Source organism: Netta rufina (assembly GCF_964035555.1).
Source record: "Netta rufina genome assembly, chromosome: 17".
NCBI lineage: Eukaryota > Metazoa > Chordata > Aves > Anseriformes > Anatidae > Netta > Netta rufina.
In genome coordinates this window covers 15,535,578-15,561,567 of record NC_140141.1, presented here as the reverse complement: position 1 = coordinate 15,561,567, position 25,990 = coordinate 15,535,578, and the positions used below count along the sequence as shown (strand labels likewise).

The 25,990-nt window shown below is 42.9% G+C and overlaps 1 protein-coding gene across 2 annotated transcripts in view; it reads left to right on the top strand.

Moving 5' to 3' along the window:
* TTC28 (tetratricopeptide repeat domain 28) overlaps window positions 1-25,318 on the top strand; it is a gene marked incomplete at its 5' end in the record, with an annotated part of 153,820 nt that extends 128,502 nt beyond the window's left edge. The window contains 10 exons of one of the 2 annotated variants that reach the window (XR_014618912.1): window positions 3,459-3,603; window positions 6,463-6,642; window positions 7,738-8,458; window positions 10,202-10,326; window positions 11,383-11,614; window positions 12,064-12,140; window positions 14,952-15,081; window positions 16,164-16,271; window positions 16,800-22,633; window positions 23,171-25,318. Coding sequence is in view for 1 of the 2 variants with exons in the window: in XM_084297011.1 (XP_084153137.1) it covers window positions 3,459-3,603; window positions 6,463-6,642; window positions 7,738-8,458; window positions 10,202-10,326; window positions 11,383-11,614; window positions 12,064-12,140; window positions 14,952-15,081; window positions 16,164-16,271; window positions 16,800-18,424 (3,343 nt within the window). Of the gene's footprint in view, window positions 1-3,458; window positions 3,604-6,462; window positions 6,643-7,737; window positions 8,459-10,201; window positions 10,327-11,382; window positions 11,615-12,063; window positions 12,141-14,951; window positions 15,082-16,163; window positions 16,272-16,799 lie in introns of both variants that reach the window. The other variant, XM_084297011.1, reaches the window with a different exon arrangement.
* Window positions 25,319-25,990: the final 672 nt, after the last annotated feature.

The window sequence follows — 25,990 nt, the reverse complement described above, 5'->3', positions numbered from 1 at the left end:
CACCTGCTGGCAAATTGCTATTTCTTAGGAAGGCCAGGACTGTTCTGCTTGGACTAGTGTTCTTTGTGCTCACTTGATCCTGGATAAGCAGGAGGGGAATCCCTGCCCTTCCTCAGTGGTATATCAGATGGAATATAGTAGAGGTGTGTGCTTTAAGTACATGGGGATCAGGGCACTAGAAATGCCCAGTATTGGGAAAGCACAATTTCTATTCTATTTTTTGATCAGATTTTAAAATCTGTGCTATATAGTGTAGAAACAGCTGGGCACTGTACAGTGCGCTTGGCTCAGTCAGCTGCTGCAATGAAGCTAGGCAGAGCGATCCAGAGGGGAGGACTTAGTGCTGAATCCATCCTGATGCTGCCAAGAAATTTGGTCTCACACAAGTCACCTCGTCAGGTTCTCAACAGTGCTGAGTAGTTTTAGTGTGCCTGTGCTTTCACCAGCATCCCTGTTTGTGTAGGAGAGCATGGACAGTTAGACACAAGGCTTCTCTTTACATCCATTGAATACTCCTGTTGGCCTGTAAGTTACAAAGCTCTTGTTAGTGGAAAGCATGGGCGATAGCATCATTTTTTCTTTAGTGAATAGTTTTTAGACATGAGTTAAGCTGGGTCCAGTGACTGGTTGCAGCAGCTGAGGAGAGAAAGGGAGGGGAGAAAGAAAGTTTCTAAATCGGTCTGTTGATAAGCATCAGGGCTATGTCTCAGGCCTGTGGTTGGCAGTGGTAGAAGGTGTGCACTTGAGTGGAATGTTTTGCTCACCTTACCTTTTCCTGGAAATTTGGCCTATTCCGTGAGTATAAGGAGATACTGTGCAGTCACATATGCCTACAGCAGATATGCAATCAACTGTATTAGTGTCATTGGTTGACCTACCTATTGGACACTTAGTTATGTTCTGATTTCCTGCATATGCAAAAGCTTTCTGTTTTTGTTTATTTCGTGTGGTGATAGCTAAGAATCGATCCAGGCAAGAGGTAAAACTAGTGAACAGAGTCAAGGTATTTTTTGAGAGTAAAGATTCTTAACAGAAGATGTTGCAGTCTGCTGTCCTGATGAAGTGTGGGGGGTTGGTCATGAATCCAGAAAACTATAGCTGCTTTCCTGTCATGTTAATTGGCACAGGTGCATGGCACTGGAAGACGCTTGAGAGACAGAGCGGCTCTGTGGTTCACAGAGACCAGGGATGGAAGGAGACTTTCTCTGTGCATCTGTGCAGCAGCATCAGAGCATGAGCTGGATATGGAATTCTCCATTTAATGCATTTGGCACTGTGAGGGCAATGGGACATGTGTTCCCTCATGGGTGGCCTTCCATGCATGAGATTTGTTGTTTTCATTGCTGGACAGCCCCAGTGGTGACTAGTGGCACTTCAGACCATGTTCTACCATTACTGTTAAATGTCTCATTTCACTCCCTTCCTCCTCCCTTCCTTTTTTTTTTTTTTCTTTTTTTTCTTTTTTTTTAAGGCCCACCTGTTAAAACTTTCTGGAAAATTATCCTTTTTACATAAAACAGTTATTCATGGCACTGTGCCAAGGATAACCTTTCAGGGGAGCACAGCTGCTGGATTAGAGAGACTAGAGAGGGGCAACATCACTTCCTGAACAAGGCAGTAAGTTTTTGTACCCATGCCATCTTGGTCTCCTCACAGTGCTGGTGTTTGGTGATGCCTGACACCCAGGAGAACATGTGCAAAGTTGTCTGTGGGATGTTGGAAATGGTCACCAGATCAGCACTCGTATAACGTTCACTAGCCTCTTGGTGATGACAGCACCTCCAAGTCTCTGGAGAACAGAGAGATAGTACAATAATTCTTACGTACAAGAGCTGCATGTAGGTCTCACACAACGTACGTGTACTCCTTGCAACTGAAAGTGACTGCCAAATGGCAGACCAGTTGATAGGAGTGTCTGTAGTGCAAAAGACTAACAAAGGCCTTTACTAGTACAGATCTTACACTTGCAGCATCTGTGAAGAAGGATGTGCAGACAGGGAAGTACAGAAACATGTCATGCTTGTAGCTTGAGATGAGCACACAGTACAGATAAACGACTGAAGCTCAAATACCTAATTAGCATAGGTAATTATCACATTATATATAGAGAGATAGATATATATAAAGTGCGGGGTATACTCCTGATATACATGGAAGCTGATAAGGGAATGAATACTGGTTTAGGAAGTAATGTATATAATAAAGGAATAGCTGCATGAATTCTTCAGGTTCAGGCTCCTGGTCAGTGGCACAAGGTGCTGTTCTTGTCCCTGAAATGCCAGTAGCAGTTTTGGGGTGAGAGACAGGGAGAGACTGCTCCTGTAAGGAGTAGCTGACGGCTTGAACTTGGTAAGAGTGAAGGCTGGTATAAGCATGTGGGAAAATAGCTAACCTGCTGAGTTTTGGGGAAGATGAGGAGAGCTACGAAGTGTGCAGTGAGGGGCTGTTCAAGAAATAATGGAAATGTTTGAAAGACTTCTTGGTGCTTAACAAAAGCGGAGCTGAGAAGGACTACTGTCAGTGATGGGAAAGATTTTGATGAGTCTGCAGGGGGACCAGAGGGGTGAGTGTTGGTTTTGTTTGTTACTTTAAAACAGATCCAGATTAACTCCGTTCAGCTGCTTGCATGAAGAGAAAATCATCAGGAAACTAAATCAGGTCTGCTGGGGTGGAGAGAAAAAGAACTGTGTAGTGGCATTTGGGTGGGGCTTGGAGACAGCTTTGTGACTGAGTGTTGGCAGTGAATACTGTAAGAGAATGACTGGAGATGGACAGATAGCAAATAAAGGAAACTGTCATTTGTACTGCCATTACCCTATGGAACAGGAAAATGGGAGCAAAACAACATTGCAGCAAATTATAAAGCTTGTAGCGAAGCAGGTTCCGGATCAGCTGTCTTGCTGGAAATGTGGATTCTAACCTGCTTACACAACTCAGGATTTTTTCAGAGGCAGAGCCTAAGAGGCATAACTCTGACTTCGTGGAGCCATCCAGAGGAGTGACAGCAAGTGCAGGCATAATCTTCATGTCTTGTTGCTTGCTTGTTTTCCTATTTCCTTTCAGTATCATGCTAGACTAGTTGGTGCAAAACCCCACTGTAAATCTTCCTGTGATTGTAGTCAATTGTTAACAGGTCTCATGTTTGCCCATACACAATTGCTACCAATAGGTAAGTAATAAATGTTGTGAACGGCATTTTAGGCACTTCATTTCATAGAGAAACTCCATAGCAATGCAAGCTGCTGTCCGCAGCTAGTTCACCCTGCCATTAATGTCATTGTTCATTGTGGTGTGAAGTTGAATGGGAGAATAAAGCCCTGGCATGAAGCATCTTACAGACCACAGTCATCTGCTTGGATGGACTGGGACTGCCTCATTGTCAGCATTATGAAGGCAGAGCAACTTGCTGTGGACCTCAGATTTCTGCAACTAACCTCTCACTTGCCTTTTGCCCACAGGAGCTGTCAGAGCATGACCAGCCTATTCAGCAGTACCATGTCTCCTGTTAAGGATGGAACATCATCTCTTCCAAGGAGGCAGACTTCCTTCAGCAAACCCCCACTCCGTGCACTCTATGACTTACTGATAGGACCACTGGAAGGAGTAAGCTTCTAGCACACACAGACATAAAGATACACTTAACCAAAATCACCTGTTGTATGGGAAAGCAAGAATAGACAGCCTGGGAATTGTTTCTGAGGCATGGAGCTTTCCACTTGATCTTCCCTGATGGTGAGACAGGATGTATTGGGAGGTGGAAATAAAGGGTATTGCTGATGGTACCTCTTTTGGTCAGCTGCCAAAGTATAATGCTTTTGATGAAGAAAGCATATCTTTTATTCGCTAACACTAATCGGCAAACTTGGCAGATCTACCTAGGGACAAATAGGTCAGGGAGAATGAGAAACTGTTCTGAGTATGGAGAAGATTCATCTAAATCAAGGCTGGCCATGGCACTGGGTTCAGTGGACAGAGGAGTTAGCCTTATGTGTGCCTATGCTGTCTGATGCAGCAGTGTCAGCCTTCTTTCTGCTTCTGAAATGACAAAGGAGCATCTTTTCTTTGATTCTTTGTCTTAATGGTTTAGCTAGTTTATGTGTCTGTTCCTCTCCCCTAAAGATATTCAAAAAATAAAATAAAAAATGTCTGCTTCCCTTTCCCCTTGAAACAGCAAGAGGTCAGCAACTATTCTCATCTCCTTTTAAATGAAAATGTTGTTATCCTTCAGGAATTTTGTTCCCACTCCAAAAGCCAAAAAGCCATTAAAAGCACATTGCTGTCATTCTTCTACTTTCTACTGTTGACATTCTCCCTTATAGATAACCTTATTTTTGGTATTTCTGATTCACTCCCAACTCCCTTTGGAGGAAACCACTGGACTGATAATTCTATTTCTTAATAATATTAATTTGTCTTTGCTGCTACCTGAGAGCTAACACTTGAGATTGACTGCAAATTCCTGTTATTCTTTGATTGCTAGTGAGATGGGGTCAGTGTATCTCAAATTAATCCTCAGCTATCAGTGCATCACAGTGCAGTCGGGCAGTTTGCTCTAGCTAGACCCTGAACAAGACAGAGGAAGAATTGTGTTAGGACCAAGGTGCATTTGTCTGAGCTCTCTATAAAACCTGATACAAGCAGTAAAATTCGCCGTGACTGCACAATAGCAATTTCTTTTCTGTTGGACTGCTTTTATTCAGTATGTCTGCACTTCAGGATTTTCTGACATTATTCACACCCCCCTGTGTTTTAAAAGTTTGCGTTTCCATTAGATATTTCATGGTAGTAGTTTACCATTGGAAGCAAAATAAAGAAGATTCTTCTGTCCCCTGTTAAATGGGAACTCAGCTGAAATAAGTTTTCTCTAAAGCAGAGATCTCAAAGGGATTAACATTTGATAAATAACAGAAAGGAGGTAGAACATGGGTGTTATTTCTTCCAAAAAGAGTGAGGCCTCAGAGTTGTTGGGTTTTTGTTTGGTTGGTTTTGTTTGTTTTGGGGGGGCTGTGTTATTTATGAAATGTAAGCGATGTGTTTGAAAAATACACTACCTTTTCTACTGTTCTGTTGAAGGCCCAGAATTTCCATCAAGAAGTCAGTTTTGGAGACATTGGAATCTAGTTCAGAAATCTACTTGAAATGGGTACAGGCAGTTTCATGTTCATTTGCCTAGTAGCCTAAGTAGCTGGTTTTCTCCTATCAAAACACATATTTGATACATCTGATGGAGATCAAATGGTTTGAAATAAAAATTCTTATAAGAACTTAAAGTCCTGCATATTAGGTCTTTGTCTCCACCCTGCTGTGAATAATGTAAAATTAGCTTGTCTTTGGGAACATCAGTCGGTCTAGAGAAAAAATGAAACAACACTGCTTGAACTGGTTATCTCCAAAACTATGTCGAGTAGAGGACTTAGCACAGGCTTGGGTGAGACTCGAGGTTTCATCTTTAAACAAATGGTTTACCAGGCCAACATACGGCTGCCACTCTACCTTAAAGGTGTACAATTGCTTAGAAATTTAATGCCATTTTGCATTGGTCCTTTAGACCTTTTTTTGCTGCTGTGCAGGTATTTAAGCTGGAGCGAATGTAAATGCTTTGAAGTTCCTCTGTCCTGAGGTGATAACTAATTATTTTTACAACACACAAGATAAAAAAAAAAAAAAAAAAATCTGCTTGGATATGGTCCAGGGTAACCTGCTCTAGGTATCCCGGCTTGAGGAGTGGGGTTGGACCAGATGGCTTCCAGAGGTTCCTTCCAACCTCAGCCATTCTGTGATACTGTGAAATAAGACTGAAATTCCCACAGTTATATGGGACCAGGAGCAGTTGTCATTGTGTGTGCCCAGTTGCATCTTTTCTGTTTATTAATCTGTCTGTCTCACATCTCCATCCAAAAGTTACTCTCTGTTTAAACCTGTATTTGTGACTCTTGGTTAATTACAGTGTCAAGCATCTACATGTAGAATTGCAAGCCATACAGACAGTCTGTCTGTGGATTTTTTACTTTTATATGAGAAGCTGCTGTTTTGAAGTTCAATACTAGAAAAAGCATTCTCTTTCAAAGGATGAGGTACTAGTAATATTTACAAGATACGGGTGGTTGGGAATGATAAAGAGTTTACACAGCAGCTGGAGGAGTTGCTGCACTGTGATGAGACTAGGTCCCAGCAAACATGTTTCAGCTGTGCATGACTACAGAGCGTGTTTAGTGGACTCGAGGCCCTTTCACCAAAATGGGTTTGTTCATGCACAGATAAGCAACAATCCAGCTTTATAGAACTGTCCAATGCCACTGTGTGTCTACCAGTCGCTGCATCTGCATTCACACAGAGAGTAATTCTGATGTGGATATTTCCAAACCATGGGGTTGGGTCAGACTAGAGCCTGACACTTTTGACTGCAGGCTGGGAACTGCTGGAGTGAAAGGACCAAACTGAATCTATCTCTTTACTTTACAGGGCTTGATGCATTCCAGTGGGCCTGTTGGCCGCCACCGCCAGCTGATACTGGTTCTGGAGGGAGAACTGTACCTCATTCCTTTTGCTCTCCTGAAGGGCAGTTCCTCCAATGAGTACCTCTATGAGCGCTTCAGCCTAATTGCAGTGCCATCCATCCAGTCACTGAATCCCAGCTCCAAGGTCTGACATTGCCTTATAAAACCTTCTTTTCATAGAACCTTTTTTCTGAGTTGTAAGTTCCTATACATGCTGGAATAGCAGCAGTTCTGTCCTGCTACACCAGACAAAGAATAGAAGCCACAAATGTACCATCTTCCCAAGGCACTTCCAGGGCTGATGAGCATGTCGAGCACCCCAGTTGTGTGTGAAGTAGACTCTGATGTAGTTTCTGCAGCACAAAATCACAACCCCAGGCATGCCTGGAAGAACAAAGGGAATGGATATCCTCTTCTAAAGGGTGGCATGTCCTGGGGTGTGGAGCTACACAGCAGACTGCAGAGACGTAGGTGTTTGTGATATATACTGAGCTTCCTTGGTGAGTTAACTGTCCTATCACATTCTGGTATGTTTGCTTCTCAGCTTTCTGTGTGGAGAAGGCCATTAATGTCTCATGATAATGAAGCCATAAGGCAAAGCCAATACTGCCGGCAAATCTTTCAGAAATATCTTCATGCTGATGTATAGCAACAACCATCAGCTTTTCTAAGGTGCACATCTCCAGGGAGAATCTGTTTTTGCTGAGCAGTGTTTTGCTGCATGTCTTGCCTTGCACTGTGTTAAACACAGTCACTGGAACACCGAAAGGGTCTGATTTTTTTCTATTACTCATGTAGGGATTAGGCTTTTCCAGTCAGTATCAGGCCCCAGTAATCAGTTGCATGCAGTACCATGCTGCTGACAGTGGAGATGCTGATCCTTGAAATACAAGTGCCAGAAACCAATGATTACCAATAATCCTCCTTTAAGATGGGAAACTGGGATCTTCTTTGCACTTTTAACGCTGCTACAGCCCTCTAGCGTGACCTGGGCTAAGTCTGTTCCTTTCTATTCTTATCTATTTGTTCTCCTAAGAAGTGGGGATAGAAATCCTGACTGGACTAAAGTGGATATGTTCCTTGGAATAGTTAAATGGAATAAACTAATGAAATGCAAAGCTTTATTATAGTTACGACAACCAGACTTCTGTTTAGAGCCAAGGAGATGGGATGTTTTTCTACCAACACCTTAACAGACAGAGCTTTGAAGCCCTCTTTTGCTTTCTTTTTCTCTCTGTAGTCCCATGTGAGGAAGAGTACTCCTGCTTACTCCAGTTCTACCTCAATGGCAGCTGTCATAGGGAATCCCAAGCTCCCTTCAGCAGTTATGGACAGGTGGCTATGGGGACCTATGCCCTCTGCAGAAGAGGAAGCATTTATGGTATCTGAGTTACTTGGCTGCCAACCCTTAGTTGGCAGTGCAGCAACAAAAGAGAGAGTGATGAGTGCCCTCACTCAGGCAGAATGCGTCCATTTTGCAACCCATGTCTCCTGGAAGCTGGCTGCTCTGGTCCTGACACCCAACACTGACAGCAATCCAGTCAGCAGCAAGAGTTCATTTGGGAATCCCTACACAATCCCAGAATCCCTTCGGATGCAGGATGATGCCAGTGATGTGGAGAGCATCTCAGACTGTCCTCCTCTTCAGGAGTTTCTGCTGACTGCAGCTGATGTCCTGGATCTGCGGCTTCCTGTTAAATTAGTGGTTCTTGGCTCTTACCAAGAATCCAACAGCAAAGTCACTGCTGATGGAGTCATTGGCTTGACAAGAGCATTCCTGGCTGCCGGGACTCAGTGTGTCCTCGTGTCACTCTGGCCAGTTCCAGTGGCTGCTTCCAAAATGTTTGTGCATGCCTTCTATTCCTCCCTCTTAAATGGGATGAAAGCCAGTGCAGCCCTTGGTGAAGCGATGAAAACTGTACAGAGCAGCAAGCAGTTCTCCCATCCATCCAACTGGGCAGGTAGGAAGAATCTGCCTTTTGATGAACAAAATTTCGTTTCTGGGAAAGGCTCTTATGCCAAATAGTTTGAGTTAAGCAAGGTGTTAGCAGGTAGTTGGGAGTAGCATGTTCCCTGTGCTCACCCAGAATGCAGCTGCTGTTTCAAGCCCTGATTCATCTGAGTGTGGCTAGAAGTCAGTGTCATGGAAAACAGCAGTATTTCATTGTATAGTAAAATTGCTACAGATTAGACATAATCTAAAGCAATTGCAAGGTAAAGTGTGTTTTGTTACAGTGATTTCATGACTGTAAAGAAATGTGTGATACAGCGACTCCACTGCATGTTTGAAATTTATAGGGGCAAATTTCTTGCTGTATGCTTGGGATACAATTAGCTGGAGAAAATTAACAGAACTTTTTTAATGAGAATGTAGTGAAAATCTAACAAGAAGGCAAGAGTAGTACTTCTAGAATCTGTAGCAGCAATCAGTAGTTACGATTTTCATGCCATAAGCCTTACAGGGCTTACTCCTTTGGTCTGTTTAGCAGAGAGGTTTCCCTTGCTTCCACTGGAAATTTCTCAGCAGCGTAAGCCCTGGGGTACAGTGCTGGAGTTCGCTTCTTCTCAATTTGATTAATGAGTTGAGATTCAGAAAGACCAAGTCTTGGAGTTCAACAATGCTACTGGGATAATTGCAAATTAGCTGGTTTTAGTTTTTAGGGGTTTGTTTGTTTGTTTTTCTCAGCACAAGTCTTGTGTTTTTGAAAGCTGCAAGCACTCCCCAAATGCCTGGTTTTGCACAGGCAGCAGTACTGTATTTTTTAGATGAGACAGCTGATGTGGATATGGCTCTGATATAAACTGTTTGTAGCCATAGGAGCAGGAAACGCTCAGCTTGTTACTTGGAGGAAGTCTGACAGAGTGATTTGAGCTTGTTGAGTCCAATGTTAAGACATGATTCAGAGAATATCAGATTGGATCTGAGTTTACATTAAGAGTCCACAGTACCATTTGTATTTTATTTTCCTTGTAAGACTTTGTTGTCTCAAAGGAAAGACCATTCAAAAAAAAACAAGTGACCACTTCTTAGGCAAAACAGAATGAGCCTGGACACAGGTGCTTGGCATTACCACCAAGTAGGGGATTACAGCCGCTCAGGCTTTCTTAGTATTGCCTCTTCCATGATATGTAAGCACGTCCCTGGCTTCCACCTTTGACTCTTGGTGGTGAGTCTCAGACAGAGCACCAGAGCAAGGACAGATATCCACATACCTTGTAGATGAGAAGGGATAGGCAGAGTTCCTTGTGCTGATGTTTGGGTAAGGTAGCATTTATATGGTACATAAGCCAAGGCAGGTTTTTGACCAAGACAAGGAAGGCTCTCACTTTTCTGAGTTCTGTTTCTGTGAGCACTGTTTTTGCATCATTTGATTTCTGCTGCTGTAAAGGAGACATGGGACGTGCTAGGACAGGTTTAGATGCAAGACAGTATTTTTCCACTTGCTTGAGCAGGAGTACAGTTTTGGTTTAACAGAGGATGATAAGAAGCATGCAGAAGTTTTCTGGAAGTTCATTCTATAGAACTGGGCAGTGAGTGCATAGCAACTTTAGGAAAAGACTGTAACTGTGCAGTGTACAGTAAACCATTATTCCATTAGTCTGAAAGGGCAGAGGATATCTTCTGTTTTGCATGTTTCCTGTAATAAATGAGAGATTCTCAGTCTGTTTCAATTCTCAGTAAGTCTCTTATCTGGACCCTGCAGGCTTCATGCTTATTGGGAGTGACATGAAGCTGAACAGCCCTTCTTCGCTAGTAGGACAGGCCCTGACTGAGATTCTGCAGCATCCTGAAAGGGCACGAGATGCCCTGCGTGTCCTGCTACATCTGGTAAGAGAAAGGAAACACTACAGCACCCAGCAGGTACAGGGAGGGGCATTGGAGCCCATGTAGTAGAGAGATGATGTTACCTATGGGTATGCATCTGTAAATGAAGAATGGGAAGACGGATAACCTGATGTGTAACCACTCACAGTTGAATATAAACCTTCACATCTTCTCTCTTACAGTAATGTTATCTTGCTAAAACTTTGGGTCAATGTGAAAAGAGTGGGACACTTTATGTGGTCCCCAGAGCAGATGCTAACTGTATTGTGGCAAAATCTTCCCCAGACATACCTGATTTGCATGAGTTGTTGATTTGGGTCTGTGATTTAAAAATGAGATTATGATTGGGGTTAATTGTTTCTACAAGAAAATAGCTATGGACATGGCAAAGAAGCAGTCACAGAGATGCAGAGCTAGTGAACGCAGGCTCTTTGCGTACTTGGACATGGGGCACTTCTGTTCCCATATTTGGCAGTCACCTTCTGTGGGGAGCAGCAGGACTGAGGTCAAGCTGCCAGATGACAAGAATAATCTCATGATTTTTAGTATTTTTCTTTCCGGTGTGTCTTCTGTGGTCCCACAGGAATGTGGAGTATCCTTGGGATGATGGAAACCTATGAGTATTGCTCGTCATCCCAGTTGCTGGGTATTGTGGACACTTCTCTCTCTTTACTATTTACTGTATAGCTTCACACTGTTGCCTGGTAATGCACAGTGTACTCAGGAGACTGGAACCTGACAGTGAGTCATCCTGTGTGGACAAATGCAGCTGCCAGGCTTATAGGAGATGATCACAATCAAACTGGTACTTTGTTTCCTGTGGCATTCAATTCCCCAGGATCCAAGAGACCAGTGACAGTCATCATAGTGATTTTAAAGCTGTGAGTGTTGAGATACTGAAGCCTGTGTTTTCAAGGGCAGTAGCATCCTTCTGGTTGTGACAAGCCAAGTTCAGCATCAGCATTGCTCTGCCCATAGTTCCTGCATCTTTAATGTGAAAAATGAGGTGGTTAGCAAAAATCGTTTTTAAAATGAGCTCGTGCTGTATTTTCCCCACAGGTGGAGAAATCATTGCAGCGAATCCAGAATGGGCAGCACAACTCCATGTATACCTCCCAACAAAGCGTGGAGAATAAAGTTGGTGGCATCCCAGGCTGGCAGGCACTACTCACTGCAGTAGGATTTCGGTTGGACCCCCCAGCCAGTGGCCTTCCAGCAGCAGTGTTCTTCCCAACCTCTGACCCTGGTGAGCGGCTGCAGCAGTGCAGCACCACCATACAGTCCCTCCTAGGTAAGAAGCAGGCCAGCTGTGGGCTCTGTTCTCATACATCCAAGCAGACATCTGCCTTTCCCTGCCTTTGATGTAACCCTGCAAAATGGTGCTGTTGTTCTAGGTTTCTACAGCAATTAAATAAAAGCATTTAACAGGACAGATGCTCTAGAATTAGATTTGTACTGTAAATTTTGTCATAGATTGTAATCATTTACCTCCGGGTCCAGTATCTGAGAAGTATGATATGACTTTTTCTTCTTCCAGCTGTCAGTCAGAAACTGTATAATCAAATACAAAGTTGAGAAAACTTTTTTTCTGGAAATTGACACTGTTTTCAGAACCATTCAGTAATGGGGGAGAGAGGCTTTAGGAATTATCTGAAGTTATATTCTGTTCAGATTGTTGCATTTCTAGCAGGCAAGCGACAAGTATTGAACAATCCCTGGGGTTTTTTTGATATTTTTCAGGTTTGCCTAACCCTGCACTTCAGGCACTTTGTAAACTTATCACAGCTTCAGAAACAGGAGAACAGCTTATCAACAGGGTAAGTTGGGAGGTTCTTCTCCAGTACCAGTTTCCAAATGGTTCTTCCCAGGTCAGTAAATTCAGAAACACACAGAACAGTTTATGCCCTGGTTTATCAGCCCCAGAGGCTGCTAGGAATCTTCAGGGTTGAAATTACAAATTTTTCTGTTTGTGTGAATGAAAGTGTGTGTCCAGAAGGGTGAAATGCAGGTATGTTGTTGGGCTGCATGGCCTTGCAAGGGTCTCCCAGTTCAGGGGCAGAAGTGAAAACATAATATGTACTACAGTGAGGGGGAAGCAAAATATGGGAAATTAGTGGTAGAAGCACTAATTGTTTTTTGGCTATCCTATTCAAGGCCCATGTTGGCTCATCTTTGCCCACTGTAATTACCAATACTTCAAGGAATTACCTGACTTTGGACAATGCTCTGTCTGAGAACTTTATCAGGCCTGTGCTTCTTCTGGTTTGAGTGCTCGTTGCTCTGCTGAAAGAATTCACCTTCTTTAAGAGAAAGGCATTGCCACCCTGTGGCTGTGGGAGTCGTGCCCCCTACACAGACATACAACCCATCTCCTTGACATTCCTTTCTCTTACCAGTCTTTGTAGCATGCCTAGCAGAACCTAACCTTATTCTGTGCCACTGGCCTGGCTGGCTTTCCTTTATATGTTTTTTACTGTCCTGACTGCTCCTCTAATGAGGTTTATGTTAGTGCTTGCCTTAGTAAGTGAACACACTGCACATAGTTAATAGGTGAAAAGCTCACTTTCTTTTCCCCCTTTTCCATGCAGAAATGTTATAGGGGAGTACCATGGTAAATATCTGGGTTTATCCCTGTGTAGTTTTAGAGAGTAGTTTCTGTCATTGTGAGTCTTATCTGCACAAAATACAAAGTAACAGCTTTGTAATGATCCATTAAGAAGCCTGCTTTGTCCATCCATTTGACTACGTTCAAGGAGTTTCTTGCCAAAATTTACAATAACATATGGGATATTTCTAATGGCTTGCCCTTTATGGCATTTTGATTTCTTTCCTTGGTTCTTCTGTTAGCGTCTGAGACTTCTGTAGTTGAATAGCAGGGTTATTTTTTCCTCCTTAGCTCCAGAGGAAGGCCCAGAGTAAATGGGGTATGATGCGTAGAGAATGACATTCCAGTAGATCTGAATGTGTGACAGTGTCAACGACTTTACTTTGTGATTGTTGTCTTGCCTTAGATAATTACATCACCCAAAATGTTCAGATGGCTGTTGATGACTAGCAAAAGATGCACTTACTATTTCCTCAGTTGCCCCTTGCAGTAAGTATTGGCAGGGGTATTGCATTGTTTTTGCAAATGTTCTTCTATAGCCCAAGCCCTAGGCAGAATTCCCTTTTGCACAAGAATCTATCTGGTTACAAGTCAGGATTTTTCAGCTTAGCTCTCACATCTGCTGCTGTTACTTGCTTTTCTCCCCTCATTATTCTCAGCGGTTCAGTTGGTGAGATAAGGCTCTGCCTGTCCCAAAGGAGAGAAGACTTTGTTCAAAACTGAAGCATAATTACGAACAGCTTGGTCAGTGGGTGTTGCTTTTTTCTGTCTTTCTAGTAAAGCTGATTGATGTTGTAAGGGAGCAGGTGCTCTTGACGTTACTGAAGCAGCTAGGCAGGGAGCTTGATCTCTTGCTCTGAATAGAAAATACTTACCTTTAGTGCAAAATGGAAGGCAGGAAACACAAAAGAACAAACTCTGGTAGCACTACACATACAAGGAAAAACTAGGGATTGTTGAATATTTAAGTGCCAATAATATATCCCAGAGAAAACAAGAGAAGGGCTTGTTTTATGTTGTCTTCTGCCAGAATGTGGGTTGGACTGGGTATATGCCTGCTATGTGTCTGAGTTGATTGTAATGAGCTGGGCACTCCCAGATTCCAGCTGCCTGTTCCCACACTGCCGGGCTACTGATTCATAGCACAAATCATTTCCATTGCTCCCTTCTTTCTCAGAACAGAGCATCTTGCCAGTCAGGATGCTGTTTTGCATGTGGATGTGTCCCTGCACTGCAGGACTCCCTGTTACAGGCATTTTATAGCACAGAATAACCTGTGTTCTTTCTTTCTTTTCTCCTCTCTTTTCCTTCTTTTTTATTTGCTGCATGAAGGCTGTTAAAAATGTTGTGGGAATGGTGAGTATTACATGCACTGGGGAGTGACGCTGCTGTGCAGGATTAAATGCCTTGGTCACTGCAGAGCCATTTTCCTGAGCTGCAGGGTAGTGTCTTCACCCTGCTTTCAGGCCTGGAATTTGCTCCATGGTGCTAATGTGGAAAAAAGACTGCGTAAGCCTTTGTGGGTTGGAAGAGATGGGTGGTCCTGAGGTTAGCTGGTCCCTGATTAATGACTTTCCATCCTTCCTGCTCTGGCTGTGTTTTTGAGTTAGATGGGATCTTGGCACCTTAATTTGTGTCAGATCTTTATAAACACATTTTTTTTCTCAACTTTGCTACTCCTGTGCCTTGAGAACAGTTGAGACGATTCATTCCTGGGAGACCATAGAGGTATTAGGAAAGTCTTCCTTCCTTCTCCTTGCTCAGTTTCTGCTTGCCACACCCCCGACCCTCACTCCTGCTCTGTCTCTAGATTTGCCGCTGTTCAAGTTTGTCCATCATTGCTGTTTCTGGACTGCTCCCTGTGCTCAGACCTTTCATCCCACTGCTCCATTCAGGACCAGCAGCTGAGAGTACAGGTGTACAGGGGAAGGGCTGTTTGCAGTGTATTTCCTTAGCTGTGATTGTCAGAAAAGCAGTTATTTAATTTCTAAGGAATGGCTAATGTTTGCATTGTTACTTTCAGCTACATCAAGTCCTGGTTCAACTTCAGGCAGGTGAGAAAGAACAAGATTTCTCCTCTGCACCAATCCAGGTTTCCATCAGTGTCCAACTTTGGAGGCTTCCTGGCTGTCATGAGTTTCTGGCAGCTTTAGGTAGGAAAACACCTCTTTCTATTATCTTTCTAAAAACTATTGCTAGTTCTATATGGTGGCTTGAAGTAGCAATAAATCTCACAGCTTTAGATTTGTTTGTCTGGGTTCTTTTTGGTCTCTGCATCTCTGGATGTGATCCCTGACTGCTCAGTACATCTCTACCAGCTCACATACACAGACTTTTCACTCACTGTTTGGCCAGTGCTGTGTATTTCTCTCATACCCCAAAACTTACCCTAAGTCAGCAGAATATGGATTTCAGAGTTTACAGCAGCTTGGTGCTGTCAGGTTGGTTTAAACCCTGTTTTTATTTCAGGATCCTGATTCACTGTTGTTCATAATACATACTTGTGAGTTTGCTTCTGGTCTTCTACCTGCAGTGAACCAATCATTCCTTCATCTGGGAAACCTGCACAATGGACAAGGACAGGGCATGTCAAGGTGATAGTATGTACCAGGGTCTACATTCTACAGAAGAGGCAGATGAGAACTAAGTATTAAACTAGGATTTATTCTGGCTTGGCTGCTGTTTAGAAGAAGGGCTTTGCATGGAAGAGGCAGAAAGAGATGTCCAAGAAGACTACATGAAGAGCTCATAAAAGCTTAACATCGTTTCTCTCATACATTTATGCCTCTTGCTGCCTGGGCCTCATTTGCTAAATTCCAAGTTTTTTGTTCTTCTTCAGACCCATTCCTGTGAGAAAGCTTTGGATTCAAGAATGAACGCTAGGGCCATGTGAGACCCTGTCCCCTGAGATGCATTTAGTCCATCATTCCCTGATAATTGGATATAATTTGTAGCTAAAATACCGACCAGTGCATTTGTATATCAGTTCGGACCAGACCGATTTGTGTATGTGTGTGTTGAATATGTCCAGCCCAGTAAGGCTCACAAGAAGGTGTGTTAAATAGTAATAAAACCAAACCAGCAAAAAGTATATTGTAAGTAAGGAGACATCATTCCAGGACACTGCAGGATTTCATATCTCTTTGTTCTGTTTGTGTTATAAACAAGATGACACTTCTGTAGGACATGGGAACTTTTTACGAGGTGTGATTTTTTGCTCTGTATTCCACTACAGGTTTTGACCTTTGTGAAGTTGGGCAAGAGGAGGTGATTCTGAAAACTGGGAAACAAGCTAATAGAAGGACCATGCACTTTGCTCTACAGTCCTTGCTGGCACTTTTTGGTAAAGCTACTTACAGAAGTTTTTGCTCCTATAACCATCTGATAATTTGATCAGAATGGCTTATGTTGTAATCTCACACTCTTACCTTTTGCAGACATCATGCATTCATCGTCATACATGCATCATAGACCATACATCATACAAGAGGTGCAGCAAATGTATTTTTCTTATGGAAAACAAACACTAAGACTTGGCTGAGGTCAAAGCTGGGAATAGACTCCAGCAACTGGAAGATTTTGAGATATAAAATCATAATCAATTGACAAGTTCCCAAAGTTTTGCTCTAGGATACTTGGTCTGAGGTTCCTGTCCATGCATTTCCTGGTCTGCGCACATTATTTTTCTCACCTAAGTAGTAGGTTGTTGGTTCCTTTTTTAATTTTGTTTTGCTATTTTTCTTTTAAAGTAGAATAGTGCATGCTTTGTAGCATTTCCTCTTAATTCTGATAAGAACATTACTTGGTTTTATTTCATATTACTGTGTATCTAGGGGCATGCTTGTACTTTTTTCTTTTTTATTTTTTTTAGATTCTACAGAGCTGCCTAAGCGCCTTAGCCTGGACAGTTCCTCATCACTAGAGTCACTGGCTTCTGCTCAGTCTATTTCCAACCCTGTACCCCAGTATCAAAACCCACCATTCTCTCCTACTTGTCCAGACAGCATTGCATCAGATGCCATTTCTGTATATAGCCTGAGCTCTATTGCCTCTTCCATGAGTTTTGTTTCCAAGCCGGAGAGCATGCCAGATGGTGTGGGACACAGAGGACGTCAGGACTATGAGAGGCCAAAGAACATCTATCTGCATAGGCCTGCAATACAGAGCCAGTTGTCACCACAAACCAGCACTGTGGCCAGCAAAGATGAGGAAGAGTATGAAGGTTTTTCTATAATCAGCAATGAGCCTTTGGCCGGTTACCAAGAAAATATAAAAACAAGATTTTCCCCAGATAACAAACATCCCCAAACTGGTCAAACTGGAGGTATTAAAGAGCTTGTCAATTCCAAAGGGAGCATAAGTACGCCAAATTCTCCTGTTAAAATGACTCTTATTCCTAGTCCAAACTCACCTTTCCAAAAAGTTGGGAAACTTGCAAGTTCTGATACTGGAGAATCTGACCAGTCTAGTACTGAGACTGACAGCACTGTCAAATCCCAGGAGGACAGTAATCCAAAGCTTGATCCCCAAGAGTTGGCTCAAAAAATCCTGGAGGAAACTCAGAGTCACCTCATTGCTGTTGAACGTCTTCAGAGAAGCAGTAGCCAAATAAATAAGAGCAAAAATTCAGATGATGCAGCTTCTGTGCCAGCGGGTATATCTGCATTCAGATCTTCAGAGACCAGTGCATTCAGTAGGCCAATCAGCTCTAGTCAGAAGAATCAGTCTTCACCTGTTGCAATTAAACCAAAGCCTCCAACGAGGAGTTCATCCCTTCAGAAAGTGAGTTCTGGCTATAATAGCCCCACGACATCGGAGATGTCAAACAAAGAAGGCACAGGCCAATACAGTGGACAGCCATCTCCAAGTTGTGATTTACATGGGTCCTTAACTGAGCAGCCTCACTTTAAGCTCAAGTACCCTAGCTCTCCTTACAGTGCTCATATTTCTAAATCACCCAGAAATCTCTCTCCAAGCTCAGGGCATCAGTCTCCTGGTGGCAGCACCCCATCTCCTGCTCTATCTTATTCCTCAGCTGGTTCTGCTCGTTCAAGTCCAGCTGATGCCCCAGACATAGACAAATTAAAAATGGCTGCCATTGATGAAAAAGTGCAAGCAATTCACAACTTAAAGATGTTCTGGCAGAACACTCCCCAGCACTCCACTGGCCCAATAAAGATTCTCCGAGGAGCTCCTGGCACAATGACTTCTAAGAAAGATGTTCTCAGCTTGCTAAATTTATCTCCACGTCACAGCAAAGAAGAAAGTGCAGATAAGCTGGAGCTGAAGGATCTGTCTATTGAGCAACAACTTGCTTCTCCACAAAAGAACCCTCCAAATGGACACAGACACCCTGAAACTCCAAATGCAGTGACATCAGCTCATTCTCCACCTTCTAGTAGCACTCCAGGAACCGTACTCCCCTTGAGGCTGCCATCTGGGAATGGTTATAAATTCTTATCACCGGGAAGATTTTTTCCTTCCTCCAAATGTTGAAATGTCTTGAGTACCAACTGATGACTTAGAGTCTTGTTAAAGTATTTGCTTCTGCCCACTTGCCTTTATCAATGTAGAACCACAGAATATTATCAAAGAAGCCATGGTCATACCCACAGTTGTAGATACACAGGAACATGACAGATTGGCCCTGTCTATTACTGTGTAGAAACATGGGTCTTACACAGATGGGTTTTAGTTTCCCTTAACAGGACCTTGGCAAGACTCACTTGATAACAGGTTCTATGTAGTGTTCCGTATTTGCTGCAACAGGTCCAACAAATCTTGTTCTGTTCATAAAGTACTAGATTTTAAGCCACCTACTTGTATTTCTTATCCTAACAGGAGGTTTTTCAGCTGTCTTTTTATACAAAAATTATACATATCAGGGATTGGAGAGGGAAGTGAGAGGAGTGGTATAAACTTTCATTTATACCGCAAAGAAAGTGTGCACAAGTTTCTGCCTGGAGAAGTACAAGCCGTTTCTTTGTTTGGTTTCAAAGGCTGACAGAGAGGACAAGGTAAGACACCTCTAGGTATCTCTGCTAAGTTGTTAGCGAAACACAAGAAATTGCTGGCAATACAACTCCATAGCAGCTTGATACTGGCAGTTCTCTTGCATCATTTAAAGGCTGGTGACACAGACAAGAGGAGAGAGATGCTCCATTCTAAAATCTGCATCTCAGGTAACTTTTTTCTGGAGGGAAACCTTTCAGGTGATTTTTTGCTGGTTGGTCTGCTCCCCAAAAAATGTTTTGGGTATAATGGACAAGATGAGCCTCAGAATGAGATAGTAAGGCTGTGCCAGAGACACAAGTTCTGTTTTTATTGAATGTTCCAATCTTTCTGGCACATAGTGTTACGATGGTGAAATTTTCATCCTGGCAATTATTTGGGCAGCATAGTGTCTGCTAAGTGTGCACAGGAAAGTGAATCTTACAGTTTCGCAGTAGGCAGGAATGTAACATAAGTGTGTGTGATTTAGAAATCACCTGTCCAAATAAATCCTTCTCCGATCCTTCTAGATCTTTCCAAATATCTGCAGATGTGTCCCTGATGAGCTCTTTCTCTGGCTAAGGAAACAAGTTTCTTCAGGAGCACGTATACCAGTGTACACGGATGAGATAGGTTAGTGTCAGTGTCCTGTCTGAACATGGACGTGAGGGGACATGCAGACCAGCTGTATGCAGAACCTGTGCACCCTCTGATCTGTGGAGAAAAGAGAACCAAGAGCGCCCCAGAGGTGATGTGTAAAAAACACTAAGCTTTCCTAGGCTAGATGGTGTTTAGGTGTTGTGGATCAAGTTGGAGATGATTATTTTTTAAGTGGCCATTAAATGCAGTGATGTAATCAGAATCAAAATGATAATTTATGTGCACTGAAAACTCTGGATATTAACTTAGCACACTTAGATCCAAGCAAAGTGTTTCACAGGCCATGTGCTATGAAGTCGGAGCACTGGATTACCAAGGCTTTTGGTTTCTATTATGCACTCCCAAAATCTGTCAAGTGACTGAAGGCTAATCACTTCACCTCTCTGTGCCTCGTCTTCCCTGTCTATCTAAGTGGGGATAGTAATACTTACGTACCTACCTCACAGAGGTGTTGTGAGGCTTATTAATTAGGCCCTGACTTTTACATGGATCTTAAGTCAAATTCCAGTCTTGCAACTGACTACCTGAATGGTGAGTGCAGTCAGATCTCTAAATTTATTAGAGTATCGTTGCTGATGCAGATAATTGTTGCACTTGTCATGTCTGGATGCTCTTCTTGAAAATGTGGACCTGAACATTTGTGATTTTTAGGGGGATCTTGCAGGAAAAGCATGATAGCAGGACAGAGGATTCAATTCTGATACTGTAATATAAAATTACTTAGGTTCAGCTTACTTGTGGTGCACATAGGAAACGCTTGCTTAGAGTATATTCTAGAATCCACTGACGTTGGGAGAATGCTTTCACTATCACAAGAAATTAACACAAGTGCTAAAGGCAAAGAATATAGGACTGTGTTGTTATAGTCAGCTAATAATGGATGGTTGATCACAAAAGTTTCAGTGCAGAAAGAAAGAGTAGTTACTTATTCATATTATGCAATGTAGCAAAGCAGTTGAGTAAACCCATTCAACTCATACAATTCAAATTATTTGTCTATATATTACATCTTTCTGAGATGGTTTGGTGCTAGATATCTTCTCGCCATTAGGTGGGAAAAATTAGAATAGTGGGCCCAAATGAGTCAGCACAGGATCTGCATGTCATATAGATGGCAATGTTGCTGATCATGCAGCTTGCTGTGGTCACAAGACTGCTGACAGACTCCGTGTGACCTACTCTGTTTCCAACCAGCATAACTTTTAGAACGACATCCCAGGAACATCCAGGATGGAAGTGGGCAGCTTCTTGTTTATAGCAACAGCAAATATTCCCTGTAGTGCTGCAAAACATGCCGGAAATAAGCCTCTTGTAGTTTACTTCCATAACTAAAGGATCTTTACTCTGTAGAAATTCTATACTGCCATTTTGGTACAAACCATTTTCATGCTGCCAGTAGGTTTCATACTGGCTTGAAGTTTTCAGAAAGAGATAAATCAGGGGTGGGGGGTGGTTCTTCTATTGTGTTGTTGTTTTTTTTAAGGGGAGGGGAGTATTAGAAGCGGGGAAAGGTTCAGATGTTCAGTATTTGGGAAATTGGTGTTGTATAAATATGGAAGGTGAGTGTCACTAGAACAAGTCTTTTGAGAAATTTATTTCCATTAGCTTGACAGAGGACACTTCCATTGGCTTAATGAGAGCCATGAAAATGCATGCTTGCTTGTCTGGGAGACACTTCACACACCTTGTGCCTCACTCCACCACCACCTGAATGAGAAACAACCCCTTTGTGAGGAAAAGAAGTTTTATCAGGTTTGCCCAATATGTGGAGAAATTCAGGAAATAACATGTTCTGCATTTGATATTAGAATCCCTTCTGTGGAGTTTAAATGCATTTGTTGTTGTTGTATTTGTGCATGGTACAAGTGACAACACTGCTTAATACAGTGAGCAATAAGAATTAGGTGTTACCAACTTCCACATTAAACCTGCCACGTGCAACAGTTCCCCAAGGCCATAGAATGTGTTTTAGTTTGGTTTTATTCAGTATATTTTACTGTGTGAGATACTAATTGCAGCTGTTTTATTGACTGTCTTTAGCTTAAACTAAAGGGGAACAGTAAATAATCTCACTGAACAAAATCCAGTTTAATTTGATTTTGTTGGTTAGCCTGAACTCTGACTGGTTACTGATTTTCCTTCTTTTTCGTGATACCTTATTTAAACAAGGAAAAAGCATTGAAGGGGTGCTACACCCATGTATATCACTCTTGGCCGTATTTCCTCTCGTTAGATCAAACTGGTTCTGTGACCATCTCTTTCAAGGTGCAGAACAGGAGGACAGAAAATCTGTGAATCTGCAAAGAAACACTGGTAGTTTCAGGCTAGGTGATGATAATGGTTTGGGTTTATTGCATTGCCATGCAGACCAGAAAAGTTGCGAATGCGCATGGAAAACTTGGCCCCTCGGTTGCAGAACACCTTCAAAGAGCGTTGAAGATGATAACTCAGAAAGGATTGTCAGCAAAGACTCTTCCAAGCAGCAGCCCTTTAGCACTTGCTCTCCTTGTATGCAGTGTTAGCCATGTTTGGCCTATATGGACTTTTTTTGTAAATTAAAACTGTTTCCAGACAGCATTAAACTTTTTATATTATGAAATTTACCATGTAAAAAGATTTTCATATTTTTATTGAAATTGCTAAGGCATTTGGCCTTCTTCCTTTGTGATTTCAGTGTCTATTAAAGCATGAGTTCTCTCAGTACTCCAGTCTCTTGTTCTAGGGTGACATTGTTAACAAATTTGTTAGCACACTGCTCTCTGTCCTGGCAGGTGGCTTGGAATTTTGAAGTGTGACTAATGGGGTGACAGCTGTCCTCAACTTCTCCTGTGGAAATGAGGGGTCACTGAGAACTTAATGTATTTTTTTATCAGAATGTAGCTCTGCTGCTACAAATGATGACTCGAAGTTGCGTTTCCTGGTAGGCGGTGAAAACCAGCATTTGCTCACTGTCTTTCTTGTTTTAGTCGGCAGCAAAACGACATGTAGGCTTGGAAGGAACGTCACGGACCACCTATTTCCACCCCTGCACAGTGGAAGGACCAAGTGCTGAAGGTACGATACATTTTCCCCACACCCTTTGCCATTTGAAACTTGCTTACTTAAGCCTTCCCTCTGCTCTTGTGTTAAAGATGCCATTGTCCTTAAAGGAGGTGTTGGTGACCAGATGAAACTAATCAGAATTTGACTTTTTTATGGTCTCTGGAATTTTCGTTGATGCCTCCCTCCCAGTTGTGTAAACACTACCTCTAGCCCTGTTGATAGAAGACACAAACCATGTCCTAGGTCATGAAACAGCAGGCTGCTACTGGCCTACAGTCTCTACCCTCCAAGTCTTTAATCTGCTGAAAACGAGGGAACCTAAACCACACAAATCACTGCAGTCTTCCTGGCACTAGTTCTTTTGAAAGGGACTTTTCCTGGCATGCTTCTGAAATGTAGCTGATTCTCTGTATTTGAAGACACAGATGGTGCAGCTCCCCAGCAAGGGTTTTATAGATGGCTGCCTCAGCTTGGTCATGCTCTTAGGACTACCTACAACCTGGTGACACGTCTTATTGTTGTTACTAAGATTCTTCCATTTTATCACAGAGATTCAAGAAAGTCCTGTTCCCTTCAGAGACATACTTCTAGAACAGCAAGTGTTGGAAGAAGTCAGCTCAGAACTGCAAAAAACAGAAGGAAGTTGTCTAAAGCCTGACCTTGAACGTTTTTGTATCTAGTACTTAGTATGCTAATATGTGTCAGGGACAGGTTGGAGCATTCTTTGAGTGTCCAGATGCACACATACTGTGGGTTGATGTACACTACCAGCAGCACATACCTGCATGTGCCCTTCCCTCACCCTTCTGCCAGATGCGTGAAGCACAGCGCACAGTTCTGTTCCTGCCAGCTCCCAGCTGGAAGCAGCATTTGCTTCTCCCTAAGAATGGTCAGGGAGACTTGCAAACACCCCAGCTCTCATTCCATCATATAATTTATCCCACATGACCTCATTTTCTCATTATTTATGTACTCTCCAAAGAGAAGAACTTTTTTTTTTTTTTTAATTCCTGTCAGAAAGAGTACTGTCCATCTTCTCTTACATGGTGACATCAACTCTGTGGGATCTTATTGGTAAATTACTGTGCCTGGTATTTCACTGGCTTCTGAGAAAGCTGTTCTACAGGGAACTGCAGCAAATGCTGCTTGTACAACAAGAAGCATGCTGTCCCTGTAAAGGGTCTCCCACATCTTCCTCTGAGAATCTCTTGGAGAGGGGCTTCGGTTTGCTGCCAGCCACTACAAAACAATCCGAGAGGTCACCATCACAAACATCTTTTCTTCTCTTGGTTAGTCCTCAGAGTTCCAGTGCCTTGTGGCTGTAAGAGAGCAGATGATAACATGTGCATTGCTATTCCAACATGTGACCAGGGCAGGAGGATATTCCCTAAAAGATACTTCAGGGCGCAAATGGAAAAAGTCAAACTCAGGGTTAGGCACATGGGTACCCACACTGTACCTGAGATTGCAGGTTAGATAGGAGGACTCCGGTGACATTTATGTCAGAATTAGGGTATACTTACCTCACCTACACTGTTCCCAAGTCCCAAATCTATAACCTGGGTGCTGAAGTGCAGAGCTTTGATCTTTTGGCATAGAAGAGCATGTTTAGATATTAAAAACAATAAGAAAAAACATGTTCTCTTTCGCTGTTCATTGAATGAAAGTATGATTGCTGCTATTACAAACCCCTGTTCTATCACACCAGGGTCCTGGGAACTCAGTGGAAGGGAGGAGTTCTGGTTCAGAGAGATAGTTCACATCCCCTGCATTGGCAGCCCAGCCCCGCAGCTTCTGCCTTTTACCCTTCCAGACAGATGCAGTTAGTTGTCCTGTTCTGCGATCGGTGGAAAGCTGTTAGAGCGAGAGCAAAGCCTGCCCTGCAGCACAGTACCGGAGGCTGTAAGAGGGTCACAGGCACTTCACAAGTAGGCTTGTTCCTAAGGTACGAGCCTTGTGCGGCACCGTGTCTGCCATGGGACCTAACCTGATGTCTCGCCTGATGTCTTCCAGCTACTGTACACAGAGGTGAATAACGCAGGCCAGCCTGTTGACCCAGCTCCTAGTGTGGTGGGCACTGGCCAAGCATGCTTCTTCAGCAGGTCCCGTTACAGACCTCCTGCCACCATGCTCTTACATTTCAATGTCGCCATCCCACTTCACATACATGCAAACCTGTGTTTAGGCAGCGGGACTCCAGTCGGTCGGCAAGCTCAATCTAACAAAAGCCAGGAGCTGCTGAGGTGCTACTGCACTGTCTGTATTTGATACCTATGCAGGGTGAACATAGGCCAGAGGGCTCCCATGAAGAACAGCTTGCTGAGGAAGCATCCTGTCCAGCAGCAGAGACCGTGGTGAAATTGTATATATGGGTCTGAAGTGGTTTGTCTGTATGCAGTGTCTGGAATCAGCAGGATGTAGCTACTCAGATGATGCTGTCGTGTGTGGTATGATCTGGGTATAAACAAAGAGAATAAGGGTTTTGGAGGGAGCACACTTTGCAGCTGGCTGAGTAAACAAAAGACAAATGTTGTCCATATGGGGAAAAAGCAGCAGCAGGGGACTACATTGAGCCAGGATTTTGAAAAAAACAAATAAAGGAAAGTTCAGAACGCTTGAGAACTTTGGGAAGCAGACTCTTAAAGCCCCACCGTGTCCTGGCACAGCCCTTTGTAATTTCTTTGCTTAATAAAACAAAGCCGGTACAGGCAAAAGTCTGAGTGGCAGTTTCCGTAGCATCCATCTTTCACATTGCAAGGGACTTGAATGAAAGTATGTTTTTATAGGCAGAGCATATTGAAGATTTTTTTTAAAGCCATTTAATTGTGGGAGGGTTGTCTGGCAACATTGAATTTCCCCATCTGAATCTCTGCTCTCTTCTACTCTGTTGGGGACGATGTGTAAACGCATCATTAGTTCTAGTTACTGATGAACAAAACTTGGGAAAGATGGCTTCAAAGGGTGGACAAAGGTGAGCCCACAAGTAGGGTCTGTGGCCCTTTTTGGGAAGAAGGATGAAATGCATACATGTGGGGATACGGACACTGTGCTGGGACGGATGCTGGAGTGGGAGTCCACTGAGTGCAAAAACATACTGTTGCTACCCATAAATTAAAACTGTACATTTAAATTTCCTGTGGGTTGAAAACTGACAGAAATGTCCATTCAAAATAGCACTTTATTTTGTCAGCAATAGGGCAGCATTATTCACAGTGACAATCTTTGCAAGTGTAAACACTGTCAGCTGTACCACAGCCAGACATATCTACATTTTTTGAGGAAGAATCATTTCCTTTCCAGAGTGCTAAACTATAAAGTTTTGCCCTCCCTTTGTCAGATCTTGAAGTGTTTAATTTTGCTTTTCTTTCT